We start from the raw sequence: 27,810 nt of genomic DNA on the forward strand, positions 1-27,810 counted from the left end.
GAATTATTGTACCATTCACAATTCGACAGTGTAATTTCCTATAAAATGAAACTGAAATTTTATTTATCCTTCTTGGGATATGGTACACTATTGCTATTAAAAGAATCGACATCTGGCACGTTGTATATGAGTGATACTCCTGGTTGTGTATTGTTATACTTTAAACTTCCTCTGTTCAATGTTGTTGAGGAAGATTTCATCTTTTATGATTATAATGCTAATGGAACTGATGTCAGCATTTCGTATTAAAGACAGAAGAAACTTTTGAAAACACTAATTTCTTATTTAGATAAGGCTGCATTTGACTTTGCATACTCTTTCTGTATGACATATACTTAAAACAAAATAATTGTAAAGCTATTTCAGCTGGCAATCAGCAGAATTAAAAAAGTTCGAAGTAGTATGTACGAAAAAAACTGGATGTTATACTGTGTCAGAGTAATGAAAACTAATTTTTAGAAACAATGAATTTTTAATCAGATCATTGTTTAGTTTATTCACTGAATTAAAGATTGCAAATAAGTGAAAAAGTTTTATTTTACTGAATAATTTATACATTTTCCACCTATTGCAATTGTCTGGTTTAGTTTTTTCTTAGACGCTGTCTCCAGAATTGCCTCATTACACACGTCATTGTATGCCACAGCACATAACTTGTAGTAGTGAGATATAACGAATTAATCAACGTAGAAGTTAGTTTATACGCAGAACGCGTTTTTTACTCTAAAATTTGAAATCTATTATACCATAAGCATTTTGCCTTTAATACAAAGAGGTATCATTAGTTGGTATTCTGAAATATTACAAAGTTTTTGGTTGAAGACGTATTGATAGCAAAATTAAGCATATCTTGTAAATAAAGTGAAATATCCTGTAAATAAAGAGAAGTGGTACAGTTAGGTCTACAGTCCCGATGATTTTAGAGTTTTCACTTCATGTGGCCACAGATTACCTGAAGATACCATTCAACTTCATGTAAAAAATCAGGCTATGAACTGTTTTAAATCTATAACTAACACAAATAAAACAAAAAAGATATAATATTTCAGACCATCCACTGACGAGGCTATCGCATTTTAGGCACAAAAAGTATGGTATAATAAATTTCAGCATTAAAGTACACAAAGAGAATTATGTTTGCAAAATACTCTTTGTACAGCCATTGTGACATGTGGCCACTCGAACAGAATTGATTTAATCAACTATTCAATGAATCTTATTTTGTATGAAGTACTGATTCTGATAAATATTGCAGTAACCAAGAATTCTGCTTCAATCTAAACAAAAACCAACACTGATTCTAGTAAGATTTACAGTCCATGCTGCAGAATTTTTAATCATTTTCTAGGTTAAAAAAAATAAAAGTAGCAGGTTCAACATTTATTACATCAATAAGACATTCATAATATTTTGCTCTTTAGCATTATATATTCTACTATAAATATGGCATGGGAGTCTAATATTTTCTATTTTCCCTCATAGAGGGTGTGGACTAGCATTAATTACAGGAGAATCAAACACAAATTTACAAGAAAAGTAGCACATATTTTAAGTTTGTTTCTCCTGTTGTTTTCTCCATTTAAACAGTTTGGGTCTATACAGGTACCACATATAAATTACAAAATCATAAAACAATGGTTTGCCTATTTGGTGCAAGCTTTTTAGGCAGTGTAATATTTGGGCAGGAGTTGCAACAATATTTTGTTTATATCTTAAAAACATTGAACGATGTTCTTTGAAAGAGAGGAACTACTCAACAAATCATCAAATTTGACCTGACTGAAATAGGTGAAGACACAAGTTGGCTGCGAATAATGTACAAAAATACAATTTTGTTCTCAAATTTGGACATTGCAAGTATTTGTCAGGTCATCATTCGACACAAAAATACAATTTACGCATAGTTTCTCTGATTACTGGTTCACTAAAATATAAATTACCAATATCATGTAGCGATCATCAATTATTCAACATTCATAATATAACAATCTATACTGTTGAACTCTTGCTGTAGGTATGTGGCCTGTTTCACATATTTTGCTCACAGTACAATATGACTAAAAACGTAAAATTCGCAAACATCATTGACATTCCTAAAACACAAAGCACCACCAATTCTTCAGCAAGAGTCACAAGAATTTATCAATAAACAGTTGACAGGTGCAAACAAGTTCTATAATAGAGTAACATTTCTTTATTGTAAGCATTAAATGGTAACATATAAAGCCTAATGCAGACGAAAGCATTATCTGAAGTACTTTAATCACAGCTCCAAATGGCATTTAAAATATACATTTATTGTTATGATGCAAAGTTGTACTCACTAAATAAAGGCGAGTAAGGAATTTTGTAACGCTGTGCATCAATTACATTGCAGCAACCATTACAAAAGACGGGGATATAATTACATCTGAGAGTAAATCAGCTCTCCAAAAGCTCTGAGGGAGTAGTGAAAATAGTCATTTTCGAATAACTAACATTCGTGCCACGGCATTATGGCAGTTAATTGAAATGCACACTGTAATAATCAAGACAATATAAAAAAAATAATTTCTTTTGTATAGATCTTTTGAAGGACATAACTTCAAAATATGATTGGATAATTATCTTTCTGTCATTTCAGTTTGTGAGTACATACAGTATGACAGAAGCCCAAGAAATGAATTTCTTCTGTTCAATAGCGATTGTTTGTTGCTATTATAGTTCTTAGCCACACAGTTATTAAATTATTAGCTACAAACTTTTATTTTGTGTGAATGATCAGTGCCTATTGCTGTAGATACTACATATAACAATCATTTCATAAAACTGAAATATATACTTTTAAAAATGCCGAATCGATTTATGAAAGCAAGGAATCTTCATGAAGGTATAAGGCATGGGAACTAAATAATACGAAACTGTCGAGATTAACAGACGGAAGCCGCCTTCACCCGACGGGTGGACTAGAAAGTCAACCGGAAACAACGACACGGAGAATAAGATCTTGACGAGTGCATGAGATCATTTGTGTGGTGACATGACTGTGTGAGTTCGCCTGCTAGGGGCAGCTTTGTTAGGAAAGTGTACACTATGTGATCAAAAGTATTTGGACAATGTTGAAGAAAATATATCGCGAACTTCATGTAACCGGGGGACTAAAGTAAGGGCGAGATAGCTGGATCTGCTTGTTTGCCCCATACGCCGATGTGTCAGAAGAGTGTTGCAAGATTGATCTTACGGATTATTTACTGCCTACGAACGGAGACAAACTTGGAAGTTAGACTGAGTGCATCAAAGTGACAGAGCTCCCATCTCATTACACTGTACTGTAGGGGAGTGGTATCACTGCAGTACTTCATCTACCCACTGCTCTACTGCGAGCTGATGGAACATTTACGGGATTCTTCGAGACACAGGTTACATGCCGGTGTACACAGATCAATGGAAGATTTATTTACGGGTGTCTCACTGGATTTACGGACTTTCTGCGTATTATTACGATTACTGTAGTAAGTGACTTCTTGAGGGGCAGTAGAGCGAACTGTTCCAATTAAGACGGTGGGGGCAGCTGAGGAGATGTATAACTCAGTCGTCAAAATAACAAACAGAAAAAAATGGGATTATCAGTCTGGTTAGAAATCACATTGTGTCTCATACCAGTGCCACCCGAAACTATCGGAAATTAGATAGATCCACAACAGTAGCTACCACTACTGAAGTTCTTTGCAGAGACTGTATAACAGTGATATAATTCAGTTTAATTCTGTCCTCTTTTTGACAATCTAAGATCGACTCGAAGCGATAGATAAACAGGGTGTTTCAACGTCTTTGCATCAGAGGTCTAGGGTGATACTTCACGTCGAGGGGAACAACTTCTGTCAGAGAGAAAATGTTCGCTGACGCTTAAGAGTGATGGTAGACATCATTTTGTATTGGTTATGCCCCAGCGAGGTGGCAAAGAGTAGTCAATCTGTGGCGCGCGAACGCCTTGTGTGTTGCCTATAATCCAGTCATTTGCTCCGTATGAATGGGAGTAGGCCAAACGAAATTAAAGTTCCTCATTAGCTTCTAAAATATCACTATTCATTTCGAGAAAGTGTTCTTAAGGTTTTCTTGTTGAAAATCACTCTTTCAGTAAACTGGGGTGTATAGTACACAGCGCATCTGGTTAGCAGGTTCAGCTTTCGGTGAAATCTCGTCGTCCGAGGGATGACGAGTGCTGAAGGATGTCTAAAGTGACCGGGAAGTGACAGCGAATACGTTATCTGTGACAAAAGTTGTTCCCGATGACGAGATCTATCAACTGTAGAGGTTTGATTCGAAGAGGTTCGATTATAATTGACTGGGCTAACTAGGACAACAATTTTTGGTATATATCGATACTTTTGATCACGTAGTGTCTCTTGAAAGACACACTGCACAGACGACACTACAGCTCTCAAGTTGTAATTTACAATGTTTGGAACTCTCGACGAGGAAAACTGCGTCACACGAAGTAGTTCAGTCTATACTGCACTCGTCTGTCGTTCTGCAGCCACTCCTCATTTACAAAGAGGAGCTCCGACTCCTTCTGGCTGCGAGTGTCGCTTGTCCCAGGAACTTCAGTGAAGAAGCACGAAGGAAGAGTGAGTCCGCCCAGCGAGGCACTCCAGAAGGGCGTCGTCTCAGTCGAGTATGCACGACAGGCAGCTGAGGAAGTAGAAGGAGAAGCCGTCGGCGTCCGCGTCCTTGCCCTTGTGCTTCTTGTCCTTCTTGGCAGTCTTCTTCCTCTGCAGGCAGCCGGTGGCGGTGGCGCCCGCGTGGCGCCCCACGGGGCTGGAGCTCTTGCGCCTGCTGCGGCCGCCGCCCACCCTCGGGGCGGACATCTTGTCCAGGTGGGCCTCCAGGTGCTTGGGCGGCGGCCCCGCGGGCGGCGCCCCCGGCCGGTTGATGCGGTCCAGGAAGAAGACGGCGTCCTCCCCGGAGATGAGGCCGCTGCGCATCGGCCCGTCGACGAAGTCCTGCAGCGACATGAAGGGGTAGCGCACGGCGTACAGCAGCGCGTCGCCGGCCTCGTCGCGCAGGTCGTCGGCGCTCAGCGGCCGCTGCGAGCAGAGGCAGCGGCAGCGCGCCCAGCGCACCACCGCGGCGAACAGCAGCGCCTCCGACGAGGGCGCGAAGGAGTCGCGCGTCACCACCTCGAGCAGCTCGTCGCGCGACAGGTCCTCCAGCTGCTCCAGCGACAGCACGTCGTCGGCGCGCTCGTCGCAGAACTGCAGGCAGCGCTGGCGCAGCGCCGCGTAGCCCGCCACGACCGCCTCGAGCCCGGCCGCCTCCTCAGCGTCCGCCGCCAGCGCCGTCTGCTCGTCGCCGTCTGACGGCGGCGCCGAGGGCGCCCACTCGTCACCCTCTGGGGCTGCAGAATCGTAACAGTCACGGTGAGCTCAATATCCTTTACTTTTAACGAACGCAAAGAATACTGCCACAGGAACACAGGCAACTGAGCATCACAGTAGAGGTTGAAAATCCCGCTTCAGTTGTAAGAGTTTTTTATTTTTTCATTTTTGAGTGCTTAGACCACGACCGGTTTCGGGCTAATACATGTCCCACACCAGGTGTGATAACTTTTGGCTGTGACCACGAGCGCCGCCATAGAGAGTAGGGGATGTGGTGTACCACCAAAGAGCGAACACTGATCCCACTTGTGGCACACCGCGTCCTATACTCTCCATCGCGGCGCTCGCGGTCACAGCCCAAAATTATCACACCTGATGATGAGCATGTATTAGCCCGAAACTGTACATGGTGTAAAAAAAAAAAAAAAAAGCCTTACAACTGAAGCGGTAGTTTCAACCTCTGCTTTAACAAACACAGTCTCTGCAAACCACGTAACGGAAAAAAATGGCTCTGAGCACTATGGGACTTAACTGCTGAGGTTATCAGTCCCCTAGAACTTAAAACTACTTAAACCTAACTAACCTAAGGACATCACACACATCAATGCCCGAGGCAGGATTCGAACCTGCGACCGTAGCGGTCGCGCGGTTCCAGACTGTAGCGCCTAGTACCGCTCGGCCACTCCGGCCGGCCGCGTAACGCAGTCAGCGCTATAGACTTAAGCTGTACGTTGCTTAGAGCCAAAACATCAGCAGACTACTGTTTACGATTCCTTCTTGTTCTTAATTTCTGTCGAGTGCGTGCAACTGCTGTTTTAAGCTGAAAACCTTAGAGTGCTTTCGAGAAGAATACAGTCTCGGGAAGATATTTCAAGACAACTTTCTGCTTTTAAATGCACATTTCATTCAGTAATGCGACGCGTTTCGCCTCTTTAACGTAAGTTATTTTTGTTACTCGTTTCGAATAATCAAGAAAAGTAGTGCAAGGGACCATAATTAAACTTCCAATTTCAAAACGCTATAGAAAGAGAATGACGTCAAAACTAGGCAGCAAATTGTTGATACAGGGGGAACGTCATGGAAAAAAATGTTAATGAAAATTTGACCAATAGATGGCGCTGTAAGTGTCAGAATATGCACACCAGCAAACACGCGGCTCAGGGCTGCTCCTCAGTTGCATCCGCGACGCCCAACATGACTGTGTCCATCAAGGATCGCGCTGCTGGCACTGCTCTTTTACAAGAACGTTGACTGTGCACCAGTAGCCCTGCAGAAGTTCCGGGCACTCTAGGGTATGAAAAAAGACAATGGTCCGAAGTTTGCTAAAGCTAGTAATCTTTCTGTTCTTCATAGAGTGGAAAAGGGAATCTATATGAACATTCTAGAAAAGATGGAGATCCGCATACACCTTACAAAAATCGAAACAATGTTTTAAACGAACACACCGAAATTTGAATTAAGGAGCCTACATTGACAAAACTATTTTCATGTACAGATAATTCAGAACAAAAGGCAATCCTAAATTTTACATTCGATAACAATAAAAATCGACTTTAATAATAAAATATCTCTGACACAAAAATAGGTCACGTCAATTGCACAGTTACACCATAAATGTAAAAAAGTAACAACAAACAAACAACATTACAGTCTTCGTAAATGCAGTAAATAGTGTTCACATACACCCATATCCACATACACACACACACCCACACACACACACACACACACACACACCCACACACACACACACACACACACACATATATATATATATATATAAGCTTCGTTGACAGTATCCATCATACACAGTATACGTATATTTAGCTCTGTTAATACTGTTTCGTGGAATGTAGCACTTTTAGACATGTTCCAGCGTTATCTGTAATTGTTTCATTTTCTGCACGTTAGTTTACAGTTACTTATCGGGGGAAGAGCAATATTTAGCTATTGTCGTATCGGTATATTGTGCGCAATAGTGTACGAGTAACTGAAATGTCAATTTTAATGCGGAATGGTTGCGTCCGTAAAATTTTTAACTTGTCGTGTAGCGTGGGCTATTTTTCCAAACGGATGAAGCTGCAATGGTTTTTTTTTTTCTCTGGGTGGTTTATTACGAAGTTAAATTCAGCTAAAGGTGGTGAAGGTATCAATTGAGACTATGCTTCCATATTCATAGTTTAAGAAATGGATGGCTGTGATCAAATGTTGTCGAATTTTTGGAAAATTTTCCACACGAAGACAATCCAAAACTTCTAGCAGGACTATGAAAAAGTTTGTTAATAAGCAATGTTCTATTCTTGGCCACAGTTGGAAATAGAACGAGACAGAAATTATCAAAGGCAGAGAAATAATTAATTTTGATTGAAAACTGCAAAATTTTATATGCAATCTGTAAAGTGCTGAATAGGTCGTTGAGGAAAAAGTCATTGCTGGTCCCGGCGAAGGTTCGAGTCCTCCCTCGGGCATGGGTGTGTGTGTTTGTTAGGATAATTTAGGTTAAGCAGTGTGTAAGCTTAGGGACTGATGACCTTAGCAGTTAAGTCCGATAAGATTAAAAAAAAAAGTAATTGACTGGATGCAACCTGAGTTTATTAGTCCAATACTAAGCGTTTCGGACATTGCTATCGTCAGATATCCAGGAACCTCAGGCTACACATGGATACAAAAGTTACATGTTGCATCCAGGTGCACTACGATGTTCTAGGATATCTGATGATGGCAATGTCGAAACGCGTAATACTGGACTAATAAAGTCATTAAAATGAAATGAATACCTTAGCTGTATACAGGCGTCGAAATAAGTCAACAGGGAGAGTTGAAAATGTGTGCCCAGACCGGGACTCGAACCCAGGGTCTCCGGCTTACGTGGCAGACGCTCTATCCATCTGAACCACCGAGGACACAGAGGATAGTGCGACTGCAGGGACTTATCTCTGGCACGCCTCCAGTGAGATCCACGTTCGCAACTTATTGTCCCGCACTATATTCATAGTGCGGACATGTCCGAAAGAACAGATACCATCTTCATATATATATATAATAAAGTTTGCTTCTAGTGAATTACTTTTTCCTTAGCGACCTATAGCATTTTGCAGAATGCACATGCATTCGAACCTGGTCGCGTGTACCTTTCGCGACTCCATGTAGCAGCTATGTCGCAATATTTTACTTTCATCACATGGATAAAACAGAACAACGCACTCTAAATTCTAAGCAGTTCCGATCTTTTAAGTGTGATTCCCTGGCGGTCGAGGCATAGGTACCGGAGTAAGCCATAGCTTGCGTGACAACTGACCTGCCTTCGTGACGCAGCCGAAGCTGTCGCAGTAGACGCGCACGTTGGAGAAGACTTCGAGCACGCAGGAGGTGTCGAGACTGGCAGCCAGGTGTTGGGTGCAGAGCAGCTGCAGCCCGTGGCACTGGTACTTGTGCGCCGCGTACAGCGTCGCCAGCGCCGTCTGCACCGTGGGCAGCTGCACCGGCTCCTGGTACAGGAACCTACGCACACAGCCAGCAGCATCCGCAGTCAGCGACAGACGTACGTTTAGTTGAGCATACGCAGCAGCAACAGTCGATGGCTCTGGGACACGTGCGCTGCGCGCTGTGTCACCGGAAGATGCGCCGGCTTTGCTAGAGGTGCCTAAACAACGTGCCGGAATCATCCGCCGTTAGATAAGACTCCAGAACACTATGGACATTCCGCAAGCGTTTCTTCAGCGTGAGAGGAGGAGGGGAGTCAATAATACAGTGCTCAAAATACTTAGGGGCACATGATTTTGGGCGTCTGCCGTACTGTATTCAGCATTAATTGGGGACTGCGTATGTTACCAAATTATACCTTTACCTTTCACAAATTAATTACACAAGAAAACATCATTATATCCTCGATGGTTTATATAAAAAGAAATGAAATGTCTGACAGATGCCGAAAAAACGTACAAACAATCATTAATCAAATGGTTCAAATGGCTCTGAGCACTATGGAACTTAACATCTGAGGTCATCAGTCCCCGAGAACTTAGAACTACTTAAACCTAACTAACCTAAGGACATCACACACATCCATGCCCGAGGCAGGATTCGAACCTGCGACCGTAGCAGTCGCGCGGTTCCGGACTGAAGCGCCTATAACCGCTCGGCCACCGCGGCCGGCCAATCATTAATCCATTCATCCTGGGTGGTATTCATTGGAATTTGAGAGATTCAGTAACATGCATGCCCAGCGTGAGCATTTATCAGCGCGTGACACCTACGTAGCATGCTCTGCATGTCTACATATGTCGCCCTGTGGTATCCGTTCCCATTCTTCAACGAGAGCCCTTGGGACTCCTTGGAGAGCCTGTGGTGGAACAGGACGAGCACGAACACGTCTGCACGTCCCACATACGCACGATGGAGCTTAGGTCGGGTCATTCCATTACTTCAATTTCCAGGCTTTGCAAGACATCGCTGCTGACTCCCGCCGCATGGGCCCTGGCATTACGAGCAATACACGACCACCACCTGATGCACCAACCACCACATCGCCCAACAGGATCTGTTTTATGTACTGCCTGGCAGTAAGCCGACCATGAATAACGACAGAGTCTGTATGGCTTACGCCACTGAAGTCTCCCTACAGTATCATACAATCTTGGAAATCTGTCGATTTCCAGGGCAACTTTTATCAGGTACTGCTCAACACAGGTCCCCGCACACGAACATGGCCATCATCTTGCGTCAGAGGATATCTGGACTCAGCTGTGAATAACGCGTTTCGCCAGTGACAAAGCTGCCAGTTGACATGGGAACGGCGGAACTGAAGACCAGCTGCAAAGTGTTCTCGTGTCAGGTGGCATACTTGAACAAGGCATCTGGGTCGTAAGGTCCTTTTTCGTAACCTGTTTGTTGCAGTCTGACTCTAGTCGGACACAGCGACTCTAGTGGCCCTTCTGAGATAGCTTTGCAGCGCTCTGGCTGTGTCCGTACGACGCCGCAACGCAGAGATGGGGAGATGCCGGTTTTCACGTAGGGTCGTAATGCGTCAGCGATCTTTCCAACTCACCATGAGTTCTAACCTGTCTCCCTGTAGCGTATCCACAAGCTGTGGATGACACACGGAGAAGCATTGGAGGAACAAGACCGAAAGTCCATCCTTTTTGGATCAAGCACATCGCCCTTGTAACTTACACTGCATTGCATGTGTTTGGTTGAGTACAACTTCCACATATTGTTAACTCCCATCTGCGTAACTCACTAGAAAATACTGGCACACCGGTAGTCACTTCCTTCTGAGGGGACGCCTCACGTTGTAGTGCGTAACACAGCCAAATAGACGACGAATGATTTTAGTTGTTACCTACATTGAAAGCGAAGATCTCAAGTCTTGCTTTAAGACCACAGGTACTGGCTGTAACAAAACAGATTTAACATAACAGATGTTAATAAATTCGTTCCCCTAATTCTTTTGAACAGTGTATTACCGACAGCGAAGGCATAACACATGCAGATGACTCAAACCATTATGAACACCTGCTTAATGTCCGCCTGCTTAGCTCACTAGTAACGTACTTGCCTACTACGCACCGGGCCTGGGTTCGATTCCAGCTGGACTAGAGATTTTCTCCTCCCGTGGATTGGGTGTTGTGTTTTGCTCATCATCATCTCATCATCACCGATGCCCAAGTCGCCCAATGTAGCCTCACCTGGAATAAGACTTCCACCCGGCGGCCGAACTTTCCCGGATGGGACGTCACGGCGAACGATGCCACGCGATCGTTTGATTTCATTTACCCGCTTAATAGTGTGATGATCCCCCTGTGTAACCCAATACAGGAGCAAGTTCTACTTGATATACGTTCGACAAATGCTTGGTAATTTTATGAAGGTACGTGCGATTAAATGTCTATGCACAGATCACGTAGTTCCCGTAAATTACAGGCCGGTAGTGTGTGATAGCAGAAATGGCGCCCAATAGTGCTCCAGATGTGTTCCATAAGGTTGAGATCACACGAATTTGTTGGCAAAAACATCAACGTGAGTTCACTATCTTGCTCTTAAAATCACTGTAGTATGATTGTGACACAGGCAGTTATCCTGCTGGGAGATGCCATCGCCGTCGGCGTAGAAATCAAGCGCGAGGTGATGCAAGTAGCACAAAAAAAAAAAAAAAAACCATGAGATGTCGTGGGCTGGGGCCTCCCGTCGGGTAGACCGATCGCCTGGTGTAAGTGTTTCGAGTTGACGCCACTTCGGCGACTTGCGCCCCCCTCAGGGGGGAAAATCTCCGACCCAACCGGGAATCGAACCCGGGTCCCTTTGCACAGCATTCGGCCGCATTGACCACTCAGCTACCGAGGCGGACGCCTAAAGTAATATTTACATAGTCCACAGCTGTCACTGTGCCTTCGATTTCTATCACAGGGTAATGGAAGCCCAGTTGAATGCCCCCATAGCACAATTCTGTCCCCAATGACTTGCGTTCATTGTGCAGAGCACCGTTGCGAGAGAGAGTTTGCGGCTCACCTGAGCAGGTTGGCAAAGCCCCTCCACGGGACGTCCGGCACGGTGACGGAGTGTCCGCAGGCGAGCGGGCCCTCGAACATGCAGCGGAAGACGGGGTTGGCGGCGGCCAGCACGCTGCGGTGGCCCGGCACACGGCACCCGTCCGGCCCCACCAGGAACGTCACGTCGCTGTCCGCCTCGTTCGGCAGCGTCGACTCGCACCTGCCGCAAAGGCAACACCCACACCGTCACCACGCCGCTCTCCACAGGGCGCGCCGCTGCAGCTAGGACGAGCTTAGGCAAAGGTACTGCGCATGCTCCAGAAACTCGATCTGTTCCGTTAGGGCTAATCAGATGTACGTGCCTAATAACGCCATCCACTGGCCCCCCACTCGGAACGCTGTGGTTCGAGGCGAAAGTGAAGCTACTTATAGTGCAAGATTTATGAAAAATAAGCTTACTGGAGAAAATACACTCAAAGGAAAAAAATAAAAAAAGTGACGCACCCCGAAGGAATTATCTGAACGAAATGAAAATCGGTAGATTTGGTGTACATGAACAGACAAACAAATTGTTACGATTTAAAAAAAAAATGGATGACTTATTCAAGAGAAAGAGCTTAACAAATTGAGAATCTTCCTGAAGGAAATCGTACCAAATTCTGTCCAACTGGCGCGTTAGACCGTCAAAATCCCGAGCTGTTCCAAACGTTCCAAACGTTCTCAATTGGGGAGAGATCCGCCGGCCTTGCTGGCCAAAATTGGCTTTGGCATCAGGAAGACCAGCAGTACAAACTTTCACCGACTCAAGTGTAGACCCAAACAGGATTGCCATGAAGGACAACAAAACAGGGCGTAGAACTTCACCGACGCACCATTGTGTTGTAGGGGTGCCGCTGATAACACCCAAAGGAGAGCTACTATGAAGAGAAATGGCACCTCAGATCACCACTCGTTATTGTCGGGCCGTATGGCGGGCTGCAGTCGGGTTGGTATCCTATCGCTGTCTGGGGCTCCATAGACTCATCTTCGGCCTGAAATCTCATTGAATGGATTAGAACCGTCTTCAGTGATGAGTTCCACTTCGAACTGACCCCCGATGACCAGCAAAGACGTGTTGGAGGCGCCTCGGACAGTGCTGAGGTACCAGCCTGAATGTCGCTCGCCATGCGGCCCAACAACCAGGAATAAAAGCCTGAGGTGCCATTTCTTTTCATGGCAGGACACCTTTGGTTGTCATCCACTAGACCCTTACAGCACAGCGGTACGTCGACTATATTCAACATTCCATTTTGTTGACTTTCATAACAAACCATCCAGGGCTCACACTTCGGCTAGATAATGCCCCCTTCACACGGCGAGAGTTTCTACTGTTTCCTTCTATGCTTGCCAAACACTACCTTGGGCAACAAGGTTGCCAGATCTCTCCTCAATTGAGAGCGTTTGGAACATTATGTGCACGACCCTCCAACCGTTTCTGGATTCCGATCATCTAACGTGCCAATTGGACAGAATTTGGCACGATATCCCTCAGGAGGACATGCAGCTACTCTGTCAATCGATACCAAGCCGAATAACAGCTTGTACAAAAGGAAAAAGTGGACCAATGCATTATTGAAATGCTCAATTTGTTAAGTTGATTTTCTTGAATAAATCGTCCAATTTTTCTGAAATTCCGCGCGGCTGCTGTAAAGCTGCTGTAAAGTTTGGAATGTAGGAGACGAGGTACTGGCAGAAGTAAAGCTGTGAGGACGGGGCGTGAGTCGTGCTTGGGTAGCTCAGATGGTAGAGTACTTGCCCGTGAAAGACAAAGGTCCAGAATTCGAGTCTCGGTTCGGCATACAGTTTTAATCTGCCAGGAAGTTTCACATCAGCGCACACTCCGCAGCTGAGTGAAAATCTCATTCTGGATATTTAAGTCTGCTAATTGCTACTAGGCACACTTTGCAACAGTTATGCTTTCTAAGTGACATTCCAAAGGTACAATGCCTTCGATTACTGCGGATGCAAAAACTTACCTCTTAGCCAGAAGAGGTGTTGTTGAAATAGCGGAACACATCTTGCTTGTAAGAAATTTTGCTTCAGTCCTTGCCGGGTGATTCACGTAACGATGTAGCTTTCTGTAACGAAAAAGGAAAACAAATGGGTAAAACAATTACGTGGCCGGAAAAGTACAAATCATAAAATAAACGGAATTTGTATTTTAGCCAGCCACCAGCAGATTTCGTTGTCAACTTTTAAGAGCAAGTGAGTTCTCTGAAAATGATGTTTTCTTGTAATGCTGTTTATCTTCAAGAAAAATGTAATTATTACTCGTCTTTCGCAAATAAAATTTTTATTTGGTTACTATCCAGATACGATTCATTTGATTCTGTTGGGCATCTTCAATTGCCTATAAAGATACAAAAGAGGTTACTGTTTGTCTGAATATAAACTTTTGAGAAATGTAGTGGTTCATGGCAGCCCGTTTAGGTTACATTAACATTTACAATCCAGCTTTTGTAAGTAATGTAAACATTAAGTTAATCTAAAAGTGCTGTCATGAAACACTACATATCTCAAAAATTTAATAATTATAGTCCAGCAAACAATATACTCTTTTATTCAAATTTTTATCCAATATGGATGTGGAACGCTGCTACTGTGATGAATAAAGGTTTCCAGAAATTACTGCAAAAAGTATCCTTTTGTTTTATTCTTCAGTTTTTATTTTCCATTACCAGTTTCGAACTGCGTAATGGCAGCATTATGGGGATCGTATTAGATGTGGCAAAATGTAAAAACGAAACACGTAAGTACTGAATGTGGCGAGAATTATTCACATTATGGACCGCTTTAGTTGTTTCACTTAACAGTTGTTTGTATCTGTTGATCTGTTCTTGATGCACCAATATTTTGGAAAAACACAACGTATGTTTTCCAGTGACGGTAATTTTACAACACTTCACAAACTTGGCCATAGGCAAAAACGTCCACGCGCTTTGGAAAACAGAATAAAAATTCACAAATTTCGCCTCGGGTAACAACTTCCAGGTGCTTCACAAAACGAAAATAAAAGTTTTTATTTATTTTTTGTAAAGGACGTGGAAGTGGCTTACATGTTCCGTTTTTACGTTTCGCTTCAGCTACACAATCTCCACAGTACTGCAATCATGCAATAAATATGTACCATCTGCTTATGAATCGCTAGGCGATTTGAAAGCGGTAATGAGAAATAGAAATTGAAGAATAAAGCAAAAGTTGACTGGTTACAGTAATTTATGGAAACCTTTATTCTCTTTTATTTCTTTGCAAGCCACTAAAGATGCCCAATACAGTTAGGTGAAACATGTCTGATTAAAAACAATAATGATAATTATAGTAATAATAATGATAATAGTAACAATAGTAACAGTAATAACAGTAGTACTAGTAACAGTAATAATAATAATAATAATAATGATAATATCAACAATTCTTGTCTCCAAGGTAATCGACATTAAAAATATTTATGTTTATCTTGAGAAACGAAATATTGCTAGATGCAGCAAGTAAAATAGCAGTAATTTAAAGGGTGATTTTAACAGTGTAATTCTTTGCGAAATAGTCTTATTAGAAGTGCTGTCTTCTTTTCGTCTTCTGGACTCTGAAAAGGTTCCCTCAGAAACTTTCAAGAGGACTTAATTCTTAAAGTGTAACATAAATGAACGCCAGACTGCATCTCTGCACGTTCACTACCCACAACGACGTTAAGTGTGGGAAAAGTTCAGAGCCAACGGGATTTAGAACTGTGATGTGGAGTTTTCAGCTGACATGCACTCACCACATCTGACTGGAGCTGTTTCTCCTCAGTTTAACGAGCTTAATGAGAACATTTGTTTTCCTACACCTGCTAGACGAGCTGTATACGCTACACAACATTGTTCGCTGCTTGTTTAGTTGTCTAGTGAGTCTGCTGAATAAGTGGCAAAGCTGTTTCGATCTTGTTGTGTGAGTCGATTCACTTGTAAGTCCTTAGTGTGAAAAAAAGGAATACCCATGTTTGTTGAATTTCTGTTCTCAGGCGCTAAAAAAAAAAAAAAAAGGAATTCTGTTATAGGCGAGGAACACGTATCATGAGAATAAGATCCGATACCTGCACGAAAACATAACGATCGCACTATAAACATATTGTCTTTGAAGGCACCCTTCTTTGAAACGCATAATATTTTTAACCAATATACGTTTTGTTTCTGTGTATTTGGAGGCGTCGTCATATAGTAATCGTATTCTGCACAGATGTTGGTCTCTTGCCGTAAGCGAACTTCTGCTGACAACGTACTGATTACTGTGAACTTTGAGTTCTACGGTTACAAATGCTAAAGTAGTACGTGATGTAGTCAGTTAACGTACAGTACGGCGGAAAGAAGTTGACGGAAGAGGACATATAATATGTAATTAGCCAGTAACTAAGTAGAACAACAGCCGGAAAATTCGCACTGATAACACTTCACAATATAACTAAGTTAGATACCCTGTACAGTAACTGACTACATCACATAATATTTTAGTTTGTGCAACCATAGAACTCAGTAATCACAATAATCAGTAAGTTTCCAACTGAGGTTTTGTGCGTGGTAAAAGACTAGCATTTGTGCATAATACGATTACTATATTTCTTTAAAGACGACACCTCAAAATACATAGAAGCCAGAAGCATATTGGTTAAAAACTTTTGACGCTTCAGACAAAAGATACCATCGAAGATAACATGTTTCTAGTGGGGTGTATATATTTTCAAGGACAGAAAAACACTGTAAAAAAGCTACTAACACTACAACAGAACAGTACAAGAATAGAGGCTTTTCTTTCAATGTTTCTAATAGTTCCTTCAGATCTTTTGTTTATGCACTAAACATTATTGTCAACGAAGCGATAAAAATCAACAGATCAAGACTCTCAAATAATTTAAAGTCATTCAGATACGCGAGTCACATTTTTACTCTCCATATGACACGTAATGAAATATCTTGTACAAAGACTATAGCTCCAAGGCTTTCGACAGGGTTCATGCTCTGTCTCTGATGTCCTTCCTTTTTTTAAACCAATTTGCCACCTTTCCTCCATAGCAGTGCTAGTAATATGGTATATTATTTTCACTTACAGCGTTGTCGGAGCTATTATTCAACGACAACGCCGAAGTGCGATTGCAATCTTTAACGTTTTGGCACAACAAAATATAAGTTCTTCCAGAACCTCGACAATTGACGTTATGGGGATAAAATATCCCATCCGTTGTTCTTCGGCGCAAGCAAGTTGTCCACATGAGATACGCGTTTAGCTGGAATTGAATGTAAAGTCCTACGGCATGAATGGCTGGGAGACCCTGAAGCACAGGTTCAGTCGCGTAATTGGAAAGGTTTTCCCTGTCTTCTGCGCCCACAGTCACTTTTCTTCCTCCAAGTACGATAGTTGTGTGAGTAAATGTGTCTTTTAAATGTGGACAACTGTAATGGTGCGCGAAGTCAGTCCACCGATCTGAGCTTCCAGTTACAAGGAAGCGGTCACCGGGGGGGGGGGGGGGGGGGGCGTGACCTCGGTCAGTGACGATGTGCGAATTACGTCACAACCGCCCCTGGCACCACTTAGCCGGCTCGTTTCCGCGTCTCCGTGAAACAGATATCGCCGTTGTGCCTGCGGAAAATATCCTGTGTAGGTCGAGCTTCGCGTCAACTCCGTATTGTGCCTTAGCACTGATTCAGAGGAGGCAGACTGAAGCACTGTCGAGAAGGGCTGTGATGACTGAGATGCTAATTTCCAAGGGGTACTGAAGCGCCGGCCAAGGTGGCCGAGTGGTTCTAGGCACTACAGTCTGGAACCGCGCCACCACTACGGTCGCAGGTTCGAATCTTGCCTCGGGCATGGATGTGTGTGATGTCCTTAGGTTAGTTAGGTTGAAGTAGTTCTAAGTCCTAGGGGACTGATGATCTCAGATGTTAAGTCCCATAGTGCTCAGAGCTATTTGAACAATTTGGTACTGAAGCTGTGCCAAACTGAACAGCTTAAGAAGGAACTTTTGAGTATATTTCTCTAAATAAACCACAAACTATCATGTTATTTACAAGTTTCATTTCTTCTGTACGAAGTACGGCAATATGATTTTATTTTTGTTCGCTACTACAACATCTACATAAAAACTCCGCTCGCCACATGACGGTGTGTCGCAGAGGGAACTTCTGGCACCACTATCTCATACCTCCTTCCCTGTTCCATTTGTGAATGGGGTGTGTGAAGAATGACTGTCGGTAAACCTCTGCATCAGCTCTAATTTCTGGTATTTTATCGTGGTGGTCAGTTCACGAGACGTATGTGGAAGGTATTAACGTGTTGTCCGATTCTTCCCGGAATGCACTCTCTCGGAATACCAGTAGTGAGCTACTCCGCGGTGTACAACTTGTAACGCTTTCGCGGCGACTAAACGATTCTGTGACGAAACTTATTGCTCTTAGTTGGATCTTCTTTATCTCTCCTATTAGCCTTACGTCGTAAAGGCCCCAGAGTGGTGGTGACATAAAACCTACTCGTCATTAATTTCACCTTTTCCGATTTACTCTCAATTCATATCATGTACTCATTACACTGTTCAGTCCATTGCGCACGCCCTGTACACTGAGGTGACAAAAGTCAGGAGATTCCCGCTAATATCGAGTCGGACCTCCTTTTTCCCGACGTAGTGCAGCAATTGACGTAGCATGGATTCAACAACTGACCTCTCGATTATGTTATCTCCCACAAATGTTCGATGGAATTAATGTCGGACGATCTGCATGGTTAAATCATTCGCTCGAATTCTCCAGAATGTTCTTCAAAGCAAACACGAACAGTCGTGATCCGGTACGTGGCACATCGTCATTCATAAAAATGAAATCCATGAATGGCTGAAAATGGTCACCAAGCAGCCGAACATAAACATTTTCAGTCCATGATCGGTTCAGAAGGACCAAAGAACTCAGCCATTCAATGTAAACACAGCTCACGCCAATATGCAGTCACTTCCACCTTGCACAGTGACTTGTTGACAACTTTGATCCACGGCTCCTTGGGACCTGCACCACACTCGAAACCTACCATCAGCTCTTACCAGTTGAAATCGGGACTCATCTGACGAAGTCATGGTTATCCAGTCGTCTAGGGTCCAACCGATGTGGTCACGAGCCCAGGAGATGCGCTGCTGGTGACGTCGTGCTGTCAGCAAAGGAACTCCCGTCGGTTGTCTGCTGCCATAGCCCCTTGACCCCAAATTTCGCCGCTCTGTCCTAACGGTTACGTTCGTCGTATGTCCCACATTGATTTCTGCAGCTACTTCACGCAATGTTGCTTGTCTATTAGCATTGATAACTCTATGCAAACGCCGCTGCTCTCGGTCGTTAAGTTGTCCGTGGTGAGAGGTAATGCCTGAACTCTGGTTTTTTCTCGACACACTCTTGACACTGTAGATTTCACAACACTGAATTTCGTAACGATTTCCAAAACTGAATATTCCATGCGCCTAGCTCCAATTTCCATTCGAAGACTGTTAATTCCCGTCGTGCAGCTCTAATGACGTCGGAAACTTTTTCACACGAGTCGCCCGAGTATAAACGACAGCACTGCCCTTTAGTGACTTGCGTATGCGGTACAACCAACATCTGTAGGCCTATACGATCGTATCGCTATTCCACGACTTCTGTTGTCCCTGTGTAATTCTTCTTGAGTTTCACTGAGGACTACTGCGTCATCAATGAATCTTGTCATTGACATCATTTCATACTTCGCATTAAAAATTAAAAATAAAACAGGTCCGACAGCTGATCACGTGGGAATTGCTAAAATCTATATCGCATCCCTTCATAACTGTTACTAGTCTCTAGAATCAAAGCTGGCTAATAGCTGTAGGCAGTCAGAAAATAGATTAATAACGCGTTTTCTTGTACTCAATAATCTCTAAAAGTTGTTTCTACTTTTATGACATCAGACAAATTATTGCACCAGTTCAACAACCGTTCGCATGGGAGAGTACAGGCTGCTTAACGGCACAAGAGTATGTCTCCGCGTGAATGAAGACAGAAACTTAGGATGAATTCTAACTTCCCCATTGAAATTAAAAATTCTCCTTGGCACCAGTTGTAAGTTGGGGCTTATGCGGTTACCAGTAGGGTCTCCCTGGTGGAGCTAGGTCGCTCTCTTCCTTTTCCCGCAAATGCGAGAACATCCTGAAAACAGGGCGGAGAACCTGCATGTATTAACAATGAGCTGCTTCCACGATCAAGAGTGAAATGTGCCTGTAGCATGTTTGGCTAGGAGTCCCTTCCTGAGGGGTTCGTTCGCCTGGTGCAAATCTTTTTATTTTACGCCACCTCGGCGACTTGTGCATCGATAATGACGAGGACAACACATACACACAGTCCCGAAGGACGAAAATCCCCGCCTCGGCCTGGAATCGAACCCAGGGCCCCGTGATCGACAGTCAGTAATGTTAACCAGAAGAGCACGTCCTGCTGACACCTGAATGATAAAAAGTTTTCGATGGTGCTGAACCACAGTCATACAATATTTTTGAAAGAACACACCATCATTTGACTGTACATTACAATACTTTTCTTCGGGTTTCACGCCATTATCGACTACAGTGTTCTCATATAATTAACATCATATTGCTGTGTACTGTGCAGGACGACAAATACACAATTCAGCACATTTGTTTAGCGCTGATATGTATGATACAAAATTAATGTCTTATAGTAATACAGGACAATGCTGTACAAGAACGTTATATCTAGCGAAATCAGCCCAAAGCAAGTAAACATAAGACTAGCAAATGCCTTTGAAATATGCTATTCTTATGTTTACCTGCTTTGGGCACATTTTGCTATGTATGACTTGCTTGTACCAGAATGTCTCGTGTTCCTAAAAGAGCCGCGCGGGATTAGCCGAGCGGTCTAGGGCGCTGCAGTCATGGGCTGTGCGGCTGGTCCCGGCGGAGGTTCGAGTCCTCCCTCGGGCATGGATGTGTGTATTTGTCCTTAGGATAATTTAGGTTAAGTAGTGTGTAAGCTTCTTGACTGATGACCATAGCAGTTAAGTCCCATTAGATTTCACACACATTTGAACATTTTTTTTGTTCCTAAAAGAGATTAATTTTGTAACATTTATATCAAAGTTGTTGAAATGTGTATTTGTCATCCCGCACAATACAGAGCAAAATGATGTTAATAGTCTAAAACCACTGTTCTCGATAATGGCTTGAAAGCCGAAATCTAGATTATACAGGAGAAAAATATAATAGTATACAGTCAAGCGGCGGTGTAGACCTATTACTTATTTTTTTTAAAAAAACCGAATGATAGATCGGCTGCTGAGCCTTATGGATTTGGCATTGCACCATTGGCCTCCAAGATCGTCTGCTCTCACGGTATGTATGAAAGACTCTACCCGTATGGCTGCCCTTCCAATAATTTTGCGTGATCTGCGTCGCCGGATGGCGACAGCAGTAAATGCAGAGGTTCAAGACATCCTCGCGAAAGTATGGGACGAGTTTGACTATCATCTGGATGTTTGTCATGCGTTCGACGGAGGACACATTGAACATTTGTAAAGTCAAGTGAAAACTTTGATCCTAAACGAAGTTATAAGCAGTACCCCAAGGTTGTACATATGTGCGTAAAAGTGAAAGATATACCCTCGTAAAAGCATAAAAGCAGGTGGTTCTTTTGACCATAAAAACTTTACGGCCTAATGCGTAAGTTGAAATTTCCTCCGTGTTTCTATCTTCCTTCACGTGTGAGATATAGTTTTTTGAAGTCTGATATGTCGTTTTGAAACACCCTATCCTATACTAGCTGAAACCCTGGGAATTAGGACTGATCGGGGTGGCGCAGTGGTTAACATACGGGATTCGCATTTGGGAAGACGGCGGTTGAGGGTCTCCGCTATTTCCCTAAATCACTCCAGGAAAAGGCCGGGTTGGATTCTTTGAAAGGACAATGCCGACTTCCTTGTCCATCCTTGAAATATTTCGAGCTTATCCTTCGTCTCTAATGCCGTATTGTCGACGGGGCGTTAAACTCTAATCTTCCTTTCTTCCTTCCCTTGGCAATTAGGTTTAAAGACACTGCATTATTGTCGGAAATTCAGTACGACAGAGACATGCAGGTGTTTGTGTCATGATCTATCCTGGTCCTTTATCTCTACGCACCTGGCTTATCTTACTGCATGAAAATCAGTAGAGTATCAATCGTTGCACACATCAACCGATGCAAAACACACTGCTAATCTGCGGATTCTTGATCGGAAATTAGAGAATGAAAGAGGAAAAAAGTGGGGACGGGCTATTACGGAGGTTGTGAGGATCTCACCGTCAGTGCCCGACATTGTTTTCTGTCGCAGTGACGAGTGGCGTGTAAATCTGGTTACCGCCTGGAATAACAATGCGGAACTGTATCCGAAGGCTTTCCGGGATCAAGAAGCACGGCATTGACAGGGTAGGAATCAAAGCCGTGAGCCTAGTTACCTTGAGTTTTTTAAACTTTTAGGAATCCTTGTCGGGTACTTACAGATGCTAATTTACGTTTCACGAAACAGGAGGAGCAAATGCATAACGGTTTTTTTCCTGTATGGTACAGCGTGATATAGTGGCGTGGATCAAACCTTCACATTTTTAAATTTACGTTCAGTTTTGCCTTCTATGGTGAACTGCATATTACGGATGTAATAAGACTATGACTTACATTAGCAGAGAAGTTTGGACAGTCAGAGAACTTTGCGTGTTACACTTAGAGCCTTTCGAACTATCATGCATACGTGACGCATAAAATTCATATGGGAATACCAAAGTTAAACTTCAACAGGTAGCAATATGATGAGTATAGTGCATTATTTACTAACCACACTGTTAACGTTCGTATGTTTATTTCGTGCAACTTCGGCGCTTGTGAAAGTAATTTGTTGTAATTGCAAATATTTTAAAAATTTACTTTAGACACTGTTCACTTCCAAAATAAAGTACTAATGCATATTACCAGCAAAACAGAGAAATTATTAAATCATAAAACCAGAAGGAAAGCATAAAGCTTACATCATTGATTGTCAACAGAGAGCAAAACTACTGTTTCAACGTTTCAAACCTAGTTAAGTTACACTGCTACCGCATACTTCATGTACAGTACATTGCGAACTAACGCTGCGTCGATCAAAGTCTACAGTTCGTCGAACTCTTGGAAGGCATTAATTGATCATATACATGCAGTCATTGACATATGTGTCGATGTAGAGCAAAGAAATGATCTTAAGTAGCCGTCGAAATTCAATACTGCCAGTGGTTGGATATCATTTGTTTGGAATACAGTATAATGCCAAATAACAAGCCCAGTAAGAACGACATCTTTTCACACACTAAAACTTCCCCAGTGTTATGTTAGCATCAAAACTAACCGCTATTCACAATTACTTAGGTCGCCAGAAAACAACTCCACGCAGCTTACGTTTTCAGCCCGACATTTTGAAATGCAGTCTGAAACACGGTTATGACCTTCAAATCTTTTACTGTCTATTTAGCGGTCGTCAGATTCCGATTTATCGCGTGAAACGTTGAAAAACAGAGCCTACTGTCAATTTTCATTGTTTTCTGTGCTGATGCGCAGACCGGTAGGCGTGTTATTGCCCTCTGAGTAATCTGTATTTTGGATGAACGTGAGTCTCAGTTCCTGTTGGTATCTTATCTTCTTTTACCATTATCTATTTACCATGAAATCAACAAAAAGAACATCCTTTTTGTCTCGAAAAATGAACAGTCATCATTTTGCGATTCGACTAAGGACACTGACTAAATTTTTTTCTGCTTTGCTGAAGCTGAATGGCGCCACTGCATTGAGTGCTGTTTCCATTCTGCGTTGATGTAGGATATAAACGTCTCGCCACCCGTAGCAATGTGGGAAAACAAATCATCTACATCTTGTGGATGACGATCCAACATCGCACGCCTGCTTGACATTCTTTGCTCCGTGTTGGTCGGTAAGCACTTCCGCATCACACTGCACAAAATTTGTGATATCTGAGCTTTCCTTGACAATGTGTAAATAATGGAGCATCCATTTTCTTCACCAATCACTTCATCAAGCAGAGTACAAACCGTCAAGCGTCGATCAAATCCCAATTTCCGGTCCACTCGTTGCTCGATTTCATCGGCCTGGATATTGGACATGCCAATCCGCTCTTTATCATACACATAAACAAGGCACAACTCCGGACGCATTTGAGCAGCTATTGAACCTTTTGCAAAGAAAAATCGAATTCGAAAACGCACGTCACAATTGATGGGAGCCGCGATTTTCGAAGCCACTGTTGTTTGATTTTACACAGAGTCAAATGACTAGTGAGTCAACACGAAGACTTCTATAGGTTTTAAATAATTTTTAGAAGGCTTTGCATTTGCAAAACTTTGTTCCGAGTTGACGACATTTAATTGTAAGCAAACAGCGCTTACTTTTCGACTGTGTCTCGTACCAAGTATATCACAGACTAACGTTCCACAGAAAATGCCGAATGGCCCCTACATATCCTCCTGCAATCGTCATCAGTGAACTATGGACTCTGGCGTAAACATCTTGTACTTCCCACAACATACATCCACCATACCGCTAATTCGATGTCACGGTACCATAAACACTCTTGTAAAGCATAATTTTATGCCATTTGTGTCGCAGTGTAAGTTTGGAATTTGAACAAATTACTTTTACCTCAGTTAGCTTCTTTGCGACATTCATACCAGTTTTTAATGTTTACATTTCTTTTCGAAGATATAACGTTAATTGTTGTTACTATAATGTGGCCGAAAGGTTAGAACTTCTTTGTGGACGCATGGCTTCTTGAAAGATAATGTAATCTTGATTTCAGTTCGTCCGTAAGGCTCCGTTAATAAGCGGTAAGACAGCCCAATGATATGGAGAAGGAAAAAAAGAACTGGCTCAAAAAAATGGCTCTGAGCACTATGGGACTTAACAGCTGTGGTCATCAGCCCCCTAGAACTTAGAACTACTTAAACCTAACTAACCTAAGGACATCACACACATCCATGCCCGAGGCAGGATTCGAACCTGCGACCATATCAGTCGCGCGGTTCCGGACTGCGCGCCTAAAAAAAAAACTCTCTTCCATTCAAGTAGCAGACAGACATCAGCATACAAGTCGTCACGCTGTGCCGCAAAGAGGCACTGTTTATTTATCGCTCGAATGTAGAATACAACAATAGCCACTCTGAAATTTCTTTCCCATTGATGCGCGACAAATGGAAGTTTGTTAAATGTTGCCCGAAGTTTAATCATCGATTAGCTAAATCCCGACAGCGCTCGGATTCAGTTTACGGTTCCTGCGACTGCAAATGCGCCATTTTAACACGTCGTCTAGAGAATCAGAAGAAACACACAATAGTTTTATCGTAGTGGGAGTTGCCTTAAGAAGAAACTAGTCGAGATCATTTCCAATGAAATTTCACAACTCACGCGACTGACTGTATGTGGTTAGGCAATATATGAACAAAAGAGAGCTAACAAGTGGATATATTGCTGCATGGGACACGGCACGATTATATCAAATGGCGTTTACTTATTGAAAACGTTGTTGCAGGAAGTCTGAAGGATTACCTAGTTTTTCATACGCAGGCTATCCATGTAGCTTAAAGGTGTTTAAGTGAAAGGTATCTTACCTTTTAAATAAGTAGCAAAATACATCATAATTGAGTAACGTTTATCTTGTTGTCTGACTGCAGGCCTACTGTAAAAGTCAGCATCTTCGGACTATTGTGTAATGTTCAGATAATATCACTATCACCAGGAGCAGCTGAAATTTGAATAAAAGCTTTTTATTAACTGCCCATTTCGATTTCATGAGGTCCATAAAAATCAAGCCAGCGTGCTTATCATAGGTTATATTAAGGCATCAGTTTTAAATTGTAATCTTAGCGGTTCTTTTCGGTCATGCCTTCTGAATGAAAATCACGTGGTTGGTACCCAAGCCCGCCACAGTTACACGATTCGCAAACATTTAGAAACCTTTAGCACTCTTTCGGATGAATCACATGACACACATCTTGTCTCAGGGGGGTAACGGGATGGCGATACGAAAGGCATCCGGCCACCCTGTGAAAATTAACCACGCTTGATCCGTTCATAACCATGCCGAACCTGCGCTGATGCGAAACGAAGGCACAATAAAAAAAGAAGACCGTACGAGTATATAGAATATTTCAAAACATTTGCATCAAACGTCAAGGAGTGATAGATCACATCATGGGCAACTACTTTTGTTAGAGATAAAATGTTCGCTGACGCTTCCCGGCGACTGTAGAAGTCCTGTTGTATTGGTTATGCACTTGAGAGGTGGCAGGGTGTAGGCGCTCTGCATCGTGTGTATGCAATGGGTGTTGCCTATAAACGGGTGAAAGGGGGTAGCTGAGTCAATCAAAGCTCTCGTGTCGCTTCGAAAATATCTTTCTCCGCTTAGAGACATTTCTTCTTAAGGCTTTCTTGTCGAAAATCCCTCTACGAGTTTATTGGGGCAGGTAGTATGCAGCACATTTGCTTAGTGGACTCTTCTAGTTCGGCGAAATCTCGTCATCCCGGGACGGACAAAGGCATGCCTAGGTTTACCGGGCAGTGTGACCAAACATTTTGTCTCTAATAAAAGTTGTTCCCTATGACATGATCTAACACTACTACATGTTTGATGGAAGGATTCTGAAACATCACGTGTATAATGGTCGGGGGAAATGGTTACTAGGAACATTCAGATTAAATTTTACCTCAACGTCTCTGCGTTACCTAAGCTGAGTACACTGGATTGATATTTTGTGATTGGGAGTTTGTGTAATAGAAACTGGTAGTCAATAAAGTCAATTTGGTAATGAAGGATAGGGTGGGGGTTAAAAATTGTTTAGGGAGATCAAGGCATGGATACAGTAATCAGGTTCAAATGAATTTACCTTGCAGTAGCAATTCAGACATGAAGAAGGGTGCGCAGGAAGAGCTGCATCAGAACAATCTTTCGACTGAACAGTAACAACAGCAACAATATTCAGTAAAACCTTTTTTATTCTAGCAGTAGAACAGCCTGTTGATAATGAGGCTTCTTTGAATATTTGCACGCTGTACGTTACCACCTACATAATATGAACTGTCTAGGGCAGTGTTTAGACCTGCGCATTTACCAATCGTGCATGCGTGAGGTAGATTAATACAACTGCCGGCCGCGGTGGTCTAGCGGTTCTAGGCGCTCAGTCCGGAACCGTGCGACTGCTACGGTCGCAGTTTCGAATCCTGCCTCGGGCACGGATGTGTGTGATGTCCTTAGGTTAGTTAGGTTTAAGTAGTTCTAAGTTCTAGGGGACTGATGACCACAGCAGTTAAGTCCCATAGTGCTCAGAGCCATTTTTGATTAATACAACTTCTGATTTCCTTTACCCGTATGTTGTCATTTACTTATAAAGCGAAATACTCGTACTGTGTTGCCCTCTTGGCGACTCAAGATTTTTGAAATATCTAATATCCGTTTTGATTCGTCACATATTTCTAGTTTGATCTCAAAATTTTCAGATCATATACAGTTCCAGTAACACAGTGGGGAAGCCTGAGAAGATAATTAAAAGAAGGCCTTTTCTTGGAATGCGCAAAATGAGCTGAAGTGCTAAAAATATTAACGAAAGAGAAGTCGTCATCACCCATGGAATTCTTAAAAGCCGAAAATCGCTAGGGAATACTGAAGGGAGAAGAGAGTTTACTTCTGGACATCTGACTATTGCTGTTCGTTGTCCGCAGCTATGCACCCTCCCCCAAAACACACACACACACACAGAGTGAGAGGAGGAGGAGGAGGAAGGGGGACAGCGGGGGTAAGGTTCTGGAATTCTTGGTACAGTACACCGAAACGTATAGCTCTGTAAAGAAGTGAGTGAAACGTAGTCTCGACATGACCAGTGATAC

At 42.8% G+C, this 27,810-nt stretch overlaps 1 protein-coding gene across 3 annotated transcripts in view; it reads right to left on the minus strand.

Annotated features, from left to right (window-relative positions):
- Nucleotides 1-519: 519 nt before the first annotated feature.
- LOC124607393 (BTB/POZ domain-containing protein 1-like) overlaps nt 520-27,810 on the minus strand; it is a 461,534-nt gene continuing 434,243 nt past the window's right edge. For all 3 annotated transcript variants that reach the window (XM_047139712.1, XM_047139713.1, XM_047139714.1), the window contains 4 exons: nt 13,861-13,962; nt 11,865-12,065; nt 8,656-8,858; nt 520-5,377 (listed from right to left, as the gene is read on the minus strand). In XM_047139712.1, the coding sequence (XP_046995668.1) occupies nt 4,647-5,377; nt 8,656-8,858; nt 11,865-12,065; nt 13,861-13,901 (1,176 nt within the window). In that variant the 5' untranslated portion in view covers nt 13,902-13,962 and the 3' untranslated portion in view covers nt 520-4,646. The remainder of the gene's footprint in view (nt 5,378-8,655; nt 8,859-11,864; nt 12,066-13,860; nt 13,963-27,810) is intronic.

This window comes from Schistocerca americana, chromosome 3, assembly GCF_021461395.2.
Source record: "Schistocerca americana isolate TAMUIC-IGC-003095 chromosome 3, iqSchAmer2.1, whole genome shotgun sequence".
Taxonomy (NCBI): Eukaryota; Metazoa; Arthropoda; class Insecta; order Orthoptera; family Acrididae; genus Schistocerca; species Schistocerca americana.